The sequence below is a fragment of the Psammomys obesus genome, unplaced genomic scaffold (assembly GCF_907164565.1).
Source record: "Psammomys obesus unplaced genomic scaffold, mPsaObe1.curated_primary_1811, whole genome shotgun sequence".
NCBI classification, from domain to species: Eukaryota; Metazoa; Chordata; class Mammalia; order Rodentia; family Muridae; genus Psammomys; species Psammomys obesus.
In genome coordinates, this window is record NW_026596095.1 from 20577925 (window position 1) to 20594418 (window position 16494).

A 16494-nucleotide genomic window follows, 5' to 3' on the forward strand; every position below is an offset into this window, starting at 1 on the left:
TGGGATACCTCACTCAGAATGATCTTTTATAGATCCCACCATTTGGCTGCAAATTTCATGATTTCCTCATTTTTGATTGCTGAGTAGTATTCCATTGTGTAAAAATACCACAATTTCTGTATCCATTCCTCCGTTGATGGACATCTGGGTTGTTTCCAGGTTCTGACTATTACAAATAAAGTGGCAACAAACATGGCTGAGCAAATGTCCTTGTTGTGTACTTGAGCAAATTTTGGGTATATGCCTAGGAGTGGTATGGCTGGATCTTGAGGAAGTACTATTCCTAATTGTCTGAGAAAGCTCCACATTGATTTCCAAAGTGGTTGTACCAGTTTACATTCCCACCAGCAATGAAAGAGGGTTCCTCTTTCTCCACAACCTCTCCAGCATGTGTTATCTCTTGAGTTTTTGATTTTAGCCATTTTGATGTGTATAAGGTGAAATCTCAGGGTCATTTTGATTTGCATCTCCCTGATGGCTAAGGATGTTGAGCATCTCTTTAAGTGTTTCTCTGCTATTCTGTATTCCTCTACAGAGAATTCTCTGTTTAGCTCCATACCCCATTTTTTTAATTGGATTACTTGATTTATTGCTTTTTGACTTCTTTAATTCTTTATATATTCTGGATATCAGCCCTCTGTCAGATATAGAGTTGGTGAAGATCCTTTCCCAGTCTGGAGGCTATCGTTTTGTTCTGATGACAGTGTTCTTTGCTTTACAGAAGCTTTTCAGTTTCATGAAATCCCATTTATTGATTGTTGCTCTTAGAGCCTGTGCTGTTGGTGTTCTGTTCAGGAAGTTGTCTCCTGTGCCAATGAGTTCTAGGCTGTTTCCCACTTTTTTTTCCAGCTGATTTAGAGTATCTGGTTTTATGTTGAGGTCCTTGATCCACTTGGACTTTAGTTTTGTGCAGGGTGATAAATATGGATCTATTTTCATTCTTCTGCATGTAGATATCCAGTTGGACCAGCACCATTTATTGAAGATGCTGTCTTTTTTCCATTGAATGGTTTTGGCTTCTCTGTCAAAAATCAAGTATTCATAAGTGTGTGGGTTTATTTTTGGGTCTTCTATTCGGTTCCATTGATCCTCCTTTCTGTTTCTATGCCAATACCATGCAATTTTTATTACTATTGCTCTGTATTACACCTTGAGATCGGGGATGGAGATACCTCCAAATGATCTGTTGTTGTACAGGATCGTTTTGGAGATTCTGGATTTTTTGTTTCTCCATATGAAGCTGAGAATCTTTCTTTCAAGGTCTGTAAAGAATTGAGTTGGTAATTTGATGGGAATTTAATTGAATCTGTAGATTGCTTTTGGCAGGATGGCCATTTTCACAATGTTAATCCTACCAATCCATGAGCACGGGAGATCTTTTCATCCTCTGATATCTTCTTTAATTTCTTTCTTCAGAAACTTGAAGTTTTTCTCAAACAGGTCTTTCACTTGCTTGTTTAGAGTCACCCCAAGGTACTTTATGTTATTAGTGGCTATTGTGAAGGGTGTTGTTTTCCTGATTTCTTTCTTTTGTCTTTGGTATACAGGAGGGCTTCTGATTTTTTTGAGTTGATTTTGTATCCCGCCACTTTGCTGAAGGTGTTTATCAGCTGAAGGAGTTCTCTGGTTGAAATTTTGGGGTCGCTCATGTATACTATCATATCTGCAAATGATGACACTTTGACCTCTTCCTTTCCGATTTGTATCCCCTCGATCTCCTTTAGTTGTCTTATTGCTCTAGCTAGGACTTCAAGTACTATGTTGAAGAGATAAAGAGAGAGTGGGCAGCGTTGTCTTGTACCTGATTTCAGTGGGATTGATTTAAGTTTCTCTCCATTGAGTTTGATGTTGGCTATAGGCTTGCTGTATGTTGCCTTTACTATGTTTAGGTATGTGCCTTATATCCCAGTCTCTCCAAGACTTTAAACATGAATGGGTGTTGGACATTGTCAAATGCTTTTTTGGCATCTAAGGAGATGATCATGTGGTTTTTCTCCTTCAGTTTGTTTATGTGGTGGATTACATTGATGGATTTCCGTATGTTGAACCACCCTTGCATGCTTGGGATGAAGCCTACTTGGTCATGACGGATGATGTCTTTGATGTGTTCTTGGATTCGGTTTGCAAGTATTTTATTGAGTATTTTTGCATCACTGTTCATAAGAGAGATAGGTCTGAAGTTCTCTTTTTTTGTTGGGTCTTTGTGTGGTTTAGATATCAAGGTGACTGGCTTCATAGAATGAGTTTGGTAATGTTCCTTCTGTGTTTCTATTTTGTGGAATAGCTTGGAGAGAATTGGAGTTAGCACTTCTTTGAAGGTCTGGTAGAATTCTGCACTGAATCCATCTGGCCCAGGGCTTTTTTTTGGAAGGGAGACTGTTGATTACTGCTTCTATTTCCTTGGGAGATATAAGACTATTTAATCTTTCTACCTGATCCTGACTTAATTTGGTAGATGGAATCTGTCAAGAAAATTGTCCATTTCTTTTAGATTTTCAAATTTGTGGCATATAGGCTTTTGTAGTACGACCTAATGATTGTTTGGATTTCCTCGGTGTCTGTAGTTAGGTCCCCCTTTTCATTTCTGATTTTGCTGATTTGGATAGTTTCTCTCTGCCTTTTAGTTGGTTTGGCTAAAGGTTTGTCTATCTTGTTGATATTTCTCAGAGAACAAGTTCTTGGTTTCATTGATTCTTTGAATAGTTTTATTTGTTTCTAATTGATTGATTTCTGCCCTGAGTTTGAGTTCCAGCTGTCTGCTCCTCTTGGGTGTATTTGCTTCTTTTTTTTCTAGGGCTTTCAGTTGGGCCATTATGTTGCTTGTATGAGATGTCACAAATTTCTTCTTGAAGGCACATAGTGCTATGAATTTTTTTCTGAGCACTGCTTTCATTGTGTCCCATAAATTAGGGTATGTTGTACCTTCATTTTCATTGAATTCTAGGTAGTCTTTAATTTCTTTATTTCTTCCTTAACCCAGCTGTCATTGAGCAGCAAGTTGTTCAGTTTCCATGTGTTTGTAGGCTTTTTTCTAATTCCATTGTCGTTGATGTCCAGCTTTATTCCGTGGTGGTTAGATAGAATACATGGGATTATTTCAATCTTCTTGTATCTGTTGAGGCTTGCTTTGTGACCAACTATATGGTCTTTTTTGGAAAAGGTTCCATGAGGTGCTGAAAAGAAGGTATACTCTTGAATTTAAGTGAAAAAGTTCTGTAGACATCTATTAGGTCCATTTGATTTAGGGTCTCTGTAAGTGCCTTTATTTCCCTATTAGGCTTCTGTCTAAATGATCTGTCCCTTGGTGAGAGTGGGGTGTTGAAGTCTTCCACTGTTAAGGTCTTGGGATCGATGTATGATTTACGTTTTAATAATGTTTAATTTATAAATGTAGGCGCTCTTGTATTTGGGGCATAGATGTTCATAATTTTGATGTCCTCTTGGATTTTTCCTTTGATGAGAATGTAGTGTCCCTCCACATCTTTTTTGATTAATTTTGGTTGAAAGTCTATTTTATTAGCTATTAGGATAGCTACCCCAGTCTGTTTTTTGGATCCGCTTGCTTGAAAGACATTTTTCCAGCCCTTTACTCTGATGTAGTGTTTATCTTTGTTGCAGAGGTGCATGTCTTGAATGCAGCAGAATGTTGGATCCTGTTTCCACATCCATTCTGTTAGTCTGTGTATTTTTGTTGGAGAGTTGAGTCTATTGATGTTGATAGATAATAGTGAATAAAAGGAACCAATGAACATTAGTTCCTTTTATTGTGGAGTTGGTGGTCTTACTGTGTTCCATTGCTTGTTTTCTTTTAATTTTTGTTGGGATATTATCCATATGCTATGTTTTCTTGGGTGAAGTTGTTTTCATTGAATTGGAGTTTTCCTTCTAGTATCTTCTGTAGGGCTGGTTTGCTGTGTAGATATTGCATAAATTTAGTTTTGTCATGGAATGTTTTGTTTTCTCCATCTATGTTGATTGGAAGCTTTGCAGGGTATAGTAGTCTGAGTTGGCATCTGTGGTCTCTTAGAGTCTGCATGACACCTGCCCAGGCCCTTCTGGCTTTCATAGTTTCTGATGAGAAGTCCGGTGTGATTCTGATAGGTCTACCTTCCTATGTTACTTGACCTTTTTCCCTTGCTGCTTTTAATATCTTTTCTTTGTTCTGTAGATTTAATGTTTTGACTATGATGTAACATGATGTGTTTCTTTTCGTCTATAGTCTATTTGGTGTTCTGTAGGCCTCTTGTATATTTATGGACATCTCTTTAAGTTGGGAAAATTTTCTTCTATGATTTTCTTGAAAATATTTTCTGGACCTTGGAGCCTGGAGTCTTCTTTTTCATCGATTCCTATTATTCTTAGATTTTGTCTTTTTATGACGGTCTTGATTTCTTGGATGTTTTGTGTTTGGAACTTTTTTGATTTTATTTTTTCTTTGAGAGATGTGTCAATTTCTACAAGTGTATCTTTGGCATCTGAGATTCTCCCTTCCATCTCTTATATGCTGTTGGTGATGCTTGCCTTTGTAGTTCCTGATCTTTTCTCTAAGTTCTCCAGCTCAAGGGTTTTCTCAGTTTGTATTTTCTTTATTGATTCTAATTCTGTTTTCATGCCTTGCACCATTTCCTTCATCTGTTTGAATGTGGATTCCTGTCTCTCTACGATTTTTTTGTTCATTTCACCTCTATATGCCACTAATTGTACCTCTACTTGTGCCTCTATTTGTTTGGCTATATTTGCCTGTGTTTCTTTAAGAATTTTGTCCATTTCCTCTTTCTTTGCCTCCAATTGACTGGCCAAATATTTGATAGATTTGTTCATTTCCTCTTTAACTGTCTGAATTTGTATGGCTATTGCTCTGAGAGAATTGTTTGTTTCCTCTTTATGAGCCTCGAATAATTGGGTAAATATAGCTTTATAGTCATTTTTCTGTGCTTCTGATGATTTAGAGTATCCATCGATTTTGGGGGTTGCTCGTGAAGTCATGATGTCCTGATTTATGTTGAATGTGTTCTTTCACCTACCCCTGGCCATTGGTTTATCTGAAACCTTCCCTGTTTGTTTCTGGATTCTGCAGTTCAGACTGGTACTGTCTCTGTCTGGCATCTGGAGCGTTCTTCAGGAAGCTGAGAGAGGTCCTGTGTCCTCAGCGTGTGCGTTGGTGCACTAGCTGTACCTGTGGGAGGAAAGTACGCGGGCACAAAAGGGCAAATGCAGACGTGTGTGTGTGTTTGTGTGTGTGTGTGTGTGTGTGTGTGTGGAAGTGTGCGTGGAAGTGTGCCTCAAGGGACAGAGTGATAGAGAATGTGGAATCCTTGAGTGTGTGGGAGGGGCTCTGCCTTGCAGGCTTCTAGGGGGTTATTTGTGCATGCACTACAGTATATGTAGCAGGCGCTGGTGATGGTCACAGCGCAATTTCCAGCATTATCTGCCTTAACTCCTCAGTTGCACCGGCAGAGCAGGGGCTTCAATGTCCCAAGTGACCCTCTGTTTCCCACAGTGGGTATGTGGGTGGGAGAGGTCTGATGCCTGGCTTCTATTTTAGAAGGACCCTGGATCTTGGGCTCTGCAGACACTCAAGGGTGTACTCACTCTCAAGCAGGTCACATTGGCAGGGATCGGGGTATCCGGGCTCTCTGCTCTCTGGTTTGGTCCTGCTTGGTCTTATGCAGGAGGGCTGACATGCTCTGCCAGCCCAGTGCTGCTGCAGCCGCCAGGTTAGGAAGTCCAGCTGCAGCTGGAGATTGGGGTGCCGGTCCAGATGCCTTCTGGGAAGTCCTAGGGGCTCTCCACTGTGCTCTCCAAGCCTGGGAGGCCCAGCGCCTGGTGTGCCTAGCTTGTGTGGCAGGTCTGCTGGGCTTTGGTGGGTATAAAGCGTATTATCTGTTACTGAGGGTTTGGGCGGGCCGTACAGTCAGTGGCTGAGAGACCCTGTGGAGCTAGTATGGCGGCCAGCAGACCTGGGACCCAGGGAGGATGGTGCTATGGGTCTGGGACTCCAAGACTGGTACAGCTGGCAGTTGCTGCTAGGGGGCTAGGAGCTCCGCCTCAGCCGCTACAGACCCCAGGCAGTGAGCTCTGAGCTGAGAATCTCGTGAGCTGGCTGTGCCAAGGAGGAGGGAGGTCTGAGAAAAGGGAGTGCCAGGAGATCAAAGGATGGTTTCTATCCTTCCCCAAACAAGTCCACGGGTGACCCGAGACCAAAGTTCTCATCTCATGCGATGTTCCCTGTTGTTTAGAAAGCCTCACTGTCGTGTTCCTGGGTTCAGAGGTCCTTCCACTCACCCACTCAGGCATTCAGCTCTTCTGCAGCTCAGAAACTACGTGTTGGTTGCCATCTTGGCTCCGCCCCCCAACTTTTCCTTTTTTTAATTTACAGCTCTCAGTATTTTCCATTGGTGGGGGTGGGGGATACCAAGAGGAGAACAAGCAGAGGTACAGTAAATGAAAAGAGACTAAATGCTACCTGAAGACGACTAGACCCTTTCCTTTCACATCTCCAAATCCTTCCCCCGAGGGGTTCTCTTCACTCAGTTAATGATGCTTTCAAAACTAACTCTTCCGCTTCTTGCTGCTGCTAGCTTCGTCTAGTTTGCTGTGAATGCCTCCCTTGACACATTCCTTCTTCCAACCAGCCCCCTTGCTGAATCGTTACCACACCAAACTCTCATGCCTTCCTCCTCTTGGTACCTGCTCCTACCTCCTTTCGTGGCATTCTTTGTTGCTTCTTCATGTTTGCTCGCCACCCACCAGCTGGAATGCCTCTGCTCTCTCTCATGAGCAGCCACTCATTCAAGACCTCTTCATGGAGAGAGACTGCACTTTCCATTGTCTCTTTTCATGGTTCAGATAAAACGTACCTGCTCGGTCAGTCCACAGGCAGCATGTGCTGCTCTTTGCCGTGTCCCTGCACAGCCCCTACACTCAGGCATCAGTCGCCAGTGCTGGCCTCAGTGCCCAGCCTGGAGCATATGCTCAATATAAAGAACGCCTAGTGGAATTTGTTGGTTGTTATGTTCTTCTGACTTAGTTGAACTCAGTGGTTGGAAACTTAGGTTAACATCTTCCGGTAGTATTAATCTCTATTTACTTAGTATATATGTTTTTTGTTTGTTTGTTTCTCCCCTCCTGTTTTTAATGTTCATCATTCTGATTCCCCCTCTTCATCACCTCTTACACTTTCCTGTCATTTGTTGCTTCTTCACTTCCTGATTTTTTACTTTCTTGTCGTTTTCGTTTTCTCACTTCAGTGTTCTCCTCAGTCACATTGCCCTCACCCCTTCGCTCTTCTTGTTCCCTACTTCATTTGCACTCCTTTTGTGAGCTGAGCGATCCCCATTCTGCCTTGAAATTCTGATTTTTTTTACTACATTTTTAAAAATTTTTTTATTGATTACACTTTATTCACTTCGATACAGAAATTGAGGTACATCTACACAATGGAATATTACTCAGCAATAAAAAAAACAAGGAAATCATGAAATTTGCAGGTAAATGGTGGGAACTAGAAAGATCATCCTGAGTGAGGTATCCCAGAAGCAGAAAGACACACAGGGTATATACTCACTCATATAGACATATAATATAGGATAAACCTACTAAAATCTGTACACCTAAAGAAGCTAATCAAGAGGGAGGACCCTGGCTAAAATGCTCAATCCCCATCCAGAAAGTTACTGGTATTCTTGCCTGGCACATGAATTCAACAAAAATGTGAACCAATTGTGGCTTTTTTTTTTTTTTCTAAACTTGTTTTTTTTTTCTTTAATATTTTCTTGTAAGAGGAATAAGAGATATCTATAAAATTAAATAGGCCACAAGAAAAAAAGAACTATAACATTTTAATGAATACCTCCTATGCCCAGATTTTATGCTAGTTCCTTTGGCTTCCTGCCCATATCTCATTTTATAGCAAGTAAAGATTGCTAAGTTAAGTAACATTTCATTGCTGGAAATATTATGTATTGAAAAAATATTTTATTCTTGGGTTGTAACTCTTGGGTTGTTATCAGTCATACTTAATGCAAAATATTCAGTTGTGTAAACCTAGTATTAGTAAAAAGATTAAACAAAGGCATCTTATTTTCACCCATGTAAATGTGTCATTGAACATGTAATTAGTGAGGTTGTAGCTAGAAGAAATGTTAGCAGCATTTGTAGCTGATAAATTGACATGACATAGTCACACTCATCTGTAAGCCAAGAATAACTCCTAAGAAAATTCAGTGTGTGCTTTGTGTGTGTTTTGTTTGTTTGTTTTGTTTTGTTTGTTTCCAGAAAGAGTTTCTTTGTGTAGCCTTGGCTGTCCTAGAACTAGCTTTTTTTTTTTTTTTTTTTTTTTTTTGAGACAGGGTTTTTCTGTGTAGTCTTGGCTGTCCCGACTCACTTTGTAGACCAAGCTGGCCTCGAACTCACAGAGATCTGTCTGCCTCTGACTCCAAGTGCTGGGATTAAAGGTATACACCACGACAGCCACCTGGCTGTGGGTTTTAAAATAGAGGTTTCCAAGTCAGTCAATATGCATCATAAAATGAGAGATTATTAATACGTGGTTTTTAATATATGTATAATTATTACTGAAAGATTTTTTACATTTTACATATAGTGTAGTATATAGTAAGTGTGTAATGTATAATTATTGAAGATGTATATTATATTCATTAATTAACTAGTTATTATTATATCTGGCTAGTTTAGTCTCGAACTTTCAATATTGTAGGCTTGCCTACTATTTAAATCCATGCATGCCAGGCATGAACACTTCTTGGTCCATGGACACTTAACACCGTGTAAGCCTTTAAGCTGCACTAACTTACCACACAACAGTAGAAAACCTAACTCACAAAGTGATATGCTTTACACCGTGCTATTCTCCATTATTCTGTGTTACCAACTGGGCTTGCTAAGTCTGCTTTCTTAGGACTGAATCGGCATGAAGCTTAGGTTTATAGGCTCCTTTTATATTTGTTTATTCCAGGCTCCGGAGAATTGCCCTTGGTAGGCATATTTTAATAATCCATGTAGATCCCAGAAGGGGAAATACTATCTGTGAAAGGCCTGGCCTTGAGCTCATGCATCTTTGTTCTCGACTCTTCAACAGTGTGGGGAACTAGAAGATACGATCTTCCCTTTATTGTTGAGACACTAAAACCTAAAACACTGTGTGAAATAATTTTACCTCAAATCATCTCCTAGGATCGTGGAGGACAAATTCAGCCCGACATTTATGACTGAGATTGTACCTTTTGGAAATTTCCCCACGACAGCTTAGTCAGGTTTTACCTGAAACCTCGAGACAAACTTAGGCTCCTGCTTCATAATCTCTACGTACTAAACTCTGTTGTTCCCACAGATGTGGTCACAGCATTTGCTGCATTCATTCATTTCCTTGGAAGGGTAGAGTAACAGTCCAGCTGGAGAAAGAAGATGCCCTTCAGCAACTAGAGCCACTGATTCCTTTAGTGAGCATGAGCCAGGGCAGAATGTACTAAGTGAGAAGTAAATGCAGTCACCTTTGAACAAAGCAGTGACTGAGAAGTGTCCATAAGTGAGCTGGAAGAAAAATGGCAGTGGGAAGTCTTTGAGGGAACAAAACAGGATTCTGTCGGTTGATAGTAGACTGAGGGCCACAGACATAAAAATGTTTAACACTGTGAATTCTTAAGAGATCATGTATTATTCATTTGGTTTCTATGAGAAAACTATACATACAGTCAGCATAAATTTGTTGAATTGATTTAAACTGGAGTATAGCGGCTTCCTAAGGATTTTACCATTTGTTCCTAAGCATCCTTTGCAATTTGGGGTTTGAGTTTCCCCCTCTGCTCTGAAGGTATCACAGTCAAGACTGGTTTGTCTGAAATAAGGCTCCCTCCCTCTCTCTGTTCTTCTGAGATCAAAGGCTATTTCATCTGATGAATCTTGACAGTTGTCTGAACTTGTCTCCTGCTATCCTTAATGTCTACAAAACAGACTCACTGGTTGTTATGCTTTTGGAAAATACGTCTTATAAATAAGAAAACGAAATAATTGAGAAAGCAAGTTCTCAAGACCTCCCCTGTTGCCTGGTTCTGTAGGGCAGCTGACGTTTGAGGTAGCTAACTCTTTGTCAGAACATTGTATCTTGGAACATCCCCCACCTCTTCCGCTGAGATGCTCGTAAGCCAAAAATGCCTCTAGACAGCCAGTATCTTCTAGAGGTCAAAACTGCTTCGGGCTGAGAGCCGCTTAGCCAATGTATCTGTGAGGTCTCCAACTCAGCCAGCTTTTCATTGACAATTGCACAGTAATTTCAAATGCAAGATGTTCTGTTTTATGAAGACCTTAACAATTCCTTTGGTCTCGAGTACCATGCCCTCCTGAAGCCTTGTCCTCAAGGATTTGTACTTTACATACTGTAATTGCTTCTTTCATAGATCCTTCTGCCTGTTTGTTCTCCAAATCTTCTCTGTCCACACCCTCTTAAGAATGGAGAACCACCACCAGTAAACACTATCTCCTGACCCAGCCTGAAATATCAGCCTTACCTACCAGCTGCAAAGTCTGTGAAGTGCATCAGGTTTGACAGCACACATGCTCCAAGTTCTAAATATCACCCGCATCTTTTTTAAGTATCTGTACAGTCTTCCTTTTGGACTTGAGGATCAAGAATTTAAGAAACAACAGACCAAACCTGATTATAAGTACCTGAAACACTTGCTGATTTACCAGCTGGGGAAGAAGCATGGTGAGGGTGGGTGGGAAGAGCCAGCATTCTATATATCAGACATTTGACACCCAAACTATAAAAGGGCAAGGTTGCTCTTAAATTTCCCCCACAGACTGGGATTCTCTTACTCCTGCAGGCGTCTGAAGAAAGGAGCAAGCAGATCAAACAGGCAAGATTAGATCTGCAGGGCCTGCAGTTAAGCCCCTGTCTCCCTTTGCCCACGCCTAGAACCAAGAGTCTCCTGGGCATCCTGGAAGCTTTCCACACGCTTAGTTGGGAATCTAATGTTGGAATGGAAGAAACTTAGAGTTTGTGACCTATAGTAAACAAGAATACTGAAGATGGCCTTCTTATGAAGAAAGGAGGTTAAATCTGAGATTTTTGGTCTTTCCTTAAGGATACCAAGGATGGGAGATACATGCTCTTTGTAGAATTAGAGCATTGTGGGAAGCAATATCAGATACCACTTAGATCCTTGTCTCTTGGAGATACTTAACGGCAAGTTTTTTGTTTGTTCTCTTACCAAGATTCTGCATCCTCCCTAACATCTTTATTAACTGTGAATAGGAGGGGGAAATAAATTATCATTTCCTTTAGGCACCCAAACTTTCATGTTGATGATTAGAGAAAAATTACCACCTGAAAACGACCCGAAGGCTTCACATTCTGACTCATGTACACCTCAGCTGCCACCCTGAGAAGTAGACGTTTTTGTGACAGGTTTTACATGGAATTGTTTCGCAGTAAAGCTAGCTTCCATGGTTGGAAGTCTTTAGAATAGGATTAAATCCCCGACATGTGATTTGGGGGCCATCTGGCTTCTGCAGGATTCTGCCTCCAGGACTGGCACACGTGAAGGCTGCGGTACATCTGTACCCATCCTATCCCTGTGCTGTAAAATTGCAGGTTGGGCCATGTTCTTCCATTTGTTGAGGCTTGCGATGGTGGAGTCCTAGTTTTTGGAGGTTTTTTCTGTCTTGGCCCAAAGTATCTAAGTGTCCCAGACAAGGTAGTAAATCTTTACCAACAGAGACTCTTTCCTTGCTCTTTTTTTCTCTTTCTCCCTCCTTCTGGCTGCCTCCCACCTGGATTTCTTACTTTCTCTCTCAGTGCCTCATGTAGTGCCAGGTATTTAATAGATGATAGACCAGCTACGAGAGACCTTAGCGTGATTAAAGAGCTTCAGTGTCACTCATACAGTCACCCTTCAATCTGCTGTGTGATAATCACTTCATGTATGCACAGGTTAAGACTTGAAGGTCATTTTGCAAATGTTTTGAATGAATTTACTTGATTTTGGTTTAACATCATTTTCTCTCTCTAAACAAAAACTTTGAGGGCACATAAATGACTTGGTTTTGCACATCTTATTTTTTGAATGGAAAGCTCCATTTGGAATCAAGAGGAAACTTGTTCTGAGCATAAGCTTACAGAGGAATTGTGTTGCCAGTTAAAGCTTTAAGAATAACAGAATATAGAAAGAATTCTGGTCTTGGCAATCCAAGAGCACTGAAATCACTTTTTCAAGCAGTGGAGAAACAGGCTCAATTTCTGATATATTGTATATATGTACCTGTGTATACATGTGTGTTGTACATGGGAGAGGGCGTGTGCCAGGGGTCAGCCTCTGGTGTCATTCCTCCTCAGGTGCCATCTACTTTGTTCTTTGAGACACTTCTCAGGGACAAACAAAGAAACTCAGGGTCCCCCAGCTTCGGGTTCTGAGCACTGGGGTCACAGGCACTACACCCAGCTTTTAACAAGAGTCCAGGAAGTTGAACTCAAGTCCTCATGATTATACAGCAAGTATCATGCTACTGACCCATTTCCCTAGCTCAGCTTCTTACTTAGTTTATCCTTAACTCACTTCCAAACATCTCTTGAAACCTGTTTTGTCCCTGTCTAGCATTAACAATTGTTCTATTGTCATTTGTTGCCTTCTTAAGACAATTTTTTTTTTAAGTTGCTTTTAGGCGTACAAATACAACACTTGTTGGGGCCAGTCTGAAGTAACCTTTTTGAGGACTGGCTTGATCTCATTTTCAGCCTCTTTTACACTGTATTTCTGGAGTAAAATCTTTTCACCAATCTATTACACACAAATTAATGTAGCTGCCTCATCCTCCCTGCTGGCGCTGGTGCTTTTCCTTCTCCTCTTCCTCCTCCTCAAATTTTCTCACATTTCTTTACTTATTGACTTAGTGTGTATGTGTGTGCACTGCATGCATGTGCAGCCATGCCATGGAACAGATGTGGGGGTCTGAGGACACCTGCTGGCTTCCCCTTCTGTGGCCTGTGCTCCACAGGTGTGTTGAACAGAAAGCCTGGGCAGTGGCAGGGCCCGCCTGCTTGGGTAGCTTTCCTCTGGAGTCATGGTCCACTACCTGTTGCTTATTGTCTGGGTCTCTGGAAGGATATAAAGGGGTTTTTGTTTGTTTATTTGTTCGTTTTGCTTATTTAATTAGCAATTCTTTCATGGGCGGAAGTAGAAGTTTTGAAATACTCATTCCTGGAAAGTGCTCACGGGAGGCTTTTTGACCATTTCCACATAGTTTATATTTATTAAAACAGTTACATTTCCGTCGAGTGAGTGTGGTTTTATGGTTAAACCCTCCCAAGCCTTGCAAATGACAGGATCTTTTCTCTGTGAAGGTTCTTTCCTGTGGAGATGTGGTTCGTGTGAAGATCCTTGGGATTTTGGCACTTATCGATCAGGATGAAACAGATTGGAAAGTAATTGCTATCAATGTGAATGATCCTGACGCTGAAAAACTTAATGGTAAGTCTGGGCCTTTCCAGAAAAAAGAAGTAAGTCAGTATGTCATGGGATTCATAGAACTGAAAAGGGACACATGTAAGACACAATTTGTATATTTAGATGTTAAACAGAGTTTTAAAACTCTTTTTCTATGTACCACAGAGGTTAGTCTAATTCATTTTTTTGTATGAGTTGTATCGTATTGCTAGAAGGAAAAAAGAAAAAGAAAATTGGAGACAGACAAATGAGCCTCTGTATGGGATACACAGAAATTTGTTTTGCATGTTTCTGTCTACTGCTTTTCCCTTCCTTTCCTTCCATCTTCCTATCTCATCACTTCCTCATCCTTTGTTCTTTTGAGTAGCTGCTTTTGTTCTTTAAGCAGTGTATTTATATGGCTAGTTCTTAATTTGTGTATTTTCTTTATTGACTGGACTTGGCACTTAGAAAGACAGGGACTTTCTAAACATTTCCCAATTCTTCTCTGTTTCTTTTTTTAATATTTTATGTTTCTTCCTAAATTATTCTAATTTAAGTCTTAAGCTCACACCTCAAGCTGTATTCACACTGAGGAACTCTTTCCTCAGGAGTTGTAAACAGCCGTCTACTCCCTCCTTCCAAGGTACCAGGGACAAACTTAAGCACAGTCCGCCGAAGTCCACCTTGGGAAGCAGTGTCTGTCCGGCTTCCTTCAGCATTGGTGAGGGCAATCTGCAGCAGTGTGGGTGTCGTCAAAGCAGCCACACCATCAGAAAGCCATCCCGGCATGGGTGATGACTTTCATATGGATGGACTGCCCCTCCAGAAACGTTCAGCAGTCTCTAGCACCTCTCGAGACTGCAAGGGTTTGAACTTTTGTTTTTAGCTTGTCCTTAAAACATGTAGTACAGTGACTTGAAATATAAATTATCACATGGAGTTGAAATTACTGTCACAAAGAGGAAGTGGTTTTGTAGCAATTTAAATATTGTCACCTGTTATTTTCAGCATTTTGTTTTTCTTTCTTTTTTTTATTCTTAGAGAATTTCTTCCATGAACACATGATCAAATCCCCTTTCTACCTGTTTGCCACTCCTGCCCTTACTAGCTTCCCTCCCAACTTCATATCCTCTTTTGTTGTTGTTGTTTTAAATAAAAGTTCATGAAGTATGATTAGGGCCAAGCATGTGGAGGTAGCTAAGGGGCCATCAGCTGAAGTCTGGTGTGACTGACGGCCACACTCCCAAGGAAGAATAGATGACTCTCTCTCCAAGCAGCCATTCACTGAGGGTAGCTGCTCAGCAGGAGGCGGAGCCTCCAGAGCTCCCTCTCCCACATGTGCTGAAATCCTGGCTGGCTTACCTCGCAGATCCTGTGAAGGTCTTCTGCCACAGAGCCGTGTAAGCTCATGTGTGTCATCTTCAGAAGACAGCATTTCACAGCACCCCTCCCCATCTGCTAGCTTTTATATTCTACTTCCCCACCCTCGGTGTTTCTTGAGACTTGGTGGAGGGTAGGTAGAGGTGGTCGTTCATAGCGAAGGCCCTTTTAGGGCTAGACACTCATAGTCACTTATTCTCCGCACTCTGACCAATTGTGAGCCTCTGCATTGACTGCTGCCTCATGCACAGAAATGCTTTTCTGGACAGCCAAGGTTGAGAGCAGCCCATGTGTTTGGATATAGATAGAAATATTTAGAAGGTAGCTTGATAATAGGACCATTTAGGAAAACAACAATAGCAGGTTCCTCAGGGCCTATGACCTCCCAAGTCATGGACTTTTACGAAAGTACCAGGTAGGAAATTTCCTCCTGTGGAACACAATTCAAATCTAATCAGAAAGTAGCTGCTTACCAGGAACAGTTAGGCCACTGTTAGAGTAGTGAACATATCTTGCCAAGCATGTCAGTATTGAGCTTGCAAGGTTTGGGGCTAAATAAGACCACAGATGTATTCTCTTCTCCTGGCAGCCTGCGTAGCACACTCTGGCACTATGAAAGCTAGCCAGGAAGGAGGGAGCTTCCTGCTGGCTTGGTACTTATCATATTCCTGCAGCCAAAGTTTGTGGTTTCTTCAGCAACCGAGTCTTGTCCTATATAGTTATGGTGGGTAACCAAAGGCCCTGGAAATAACCTGTGTTGTCTTGAAAGCCTCTGGGGCCACCCTGAGCTATAACTCATAGTGGGAGTGCGCCTTTCACCAAGATTTTTATTTAATAACCATGCTTTCTGCAAGTAGCCATTGTTCACCTATGCTGGTATTCACTTTTTTTTTTTTTTTTTTTTTTTTTTTTTTTAGTTAGATTTTAAATTAGCTCACTTTCTGGTGGGTTTCCCTAAGGCTTTTTCATAGATCCTTACTTAGTTTTGGCTAACCCACTGGTTACTTTTCTCCCCCACCACACTGCCTCCATCCCCACTTAACCTGTAACACCTAGTATCCTCCCCCTCTTCTTCCACACCTCACATATTCAACCCTCCCTCTCATTATGTTTTGTTGAGTGGAGAGATAGTGGGTTTCCACAGGCTTTTTCATATACTCCTGCTTTAAGTTAATCATTCCATTTCTCCTATCCTCCTGAGTTCTTCCCTTCTTAAGCCTTTCTGCCCTCAGCATTCTACCTCACTACTTTAATTTTATCTATTATGTACTATCACCCCTGAAACATAATCCCCCCAAACACACACAATGGCCCCTTTCTAGTTTTCTGACTTCCCCTTATGCTCCAAGTTGAAACACACAAAACAAAAGCTTAGAAGCCAGGGTCTCCACTTAAGTGACTTTGTGTTCTGGTCTGGGAATTTGACTATATATTTTCCAGTTCTACTCATTCACATTGCATAGTTCATGATACTACTTTTCTTTCCAACTGAGTAATGTTCCGTTGTGTATAGGTACCTCATTTTCTTATCCACTCATCGAATGATGGGCATCTGTTTCCTTGCAACTGTGCATAGATGAGCAATGAACGTGTGTGCATAAATGTCCGTGCAGTAGGGTATAGAGTCCATTGGGTAAGTGCCCAGTAGTATTTATGCCCAGCTGGGTCA

General features: G+C 41.2%; 1 protein-coding gene across 1 annotated transcript in view; it reads left to right on the forward strand.

The window, feature by feature from the left end:
* The window catches only part of Ppa2 (inorganic pyrophosphatase 2), a gene marked incomplete at its 5' end in the record, with an annotated part of 60334 nt that overhangs the window by 19221 nt on the left and 24619 nt on the right, over positions 1-16494 (forward strand). The window contains 1 exon segment of the mRNA XM_055628149.1: positions 13361-13487. Within this exon segment, the coding sequence (XP_055484124.1) occupies positions 13361-13487 (127 nt within the window).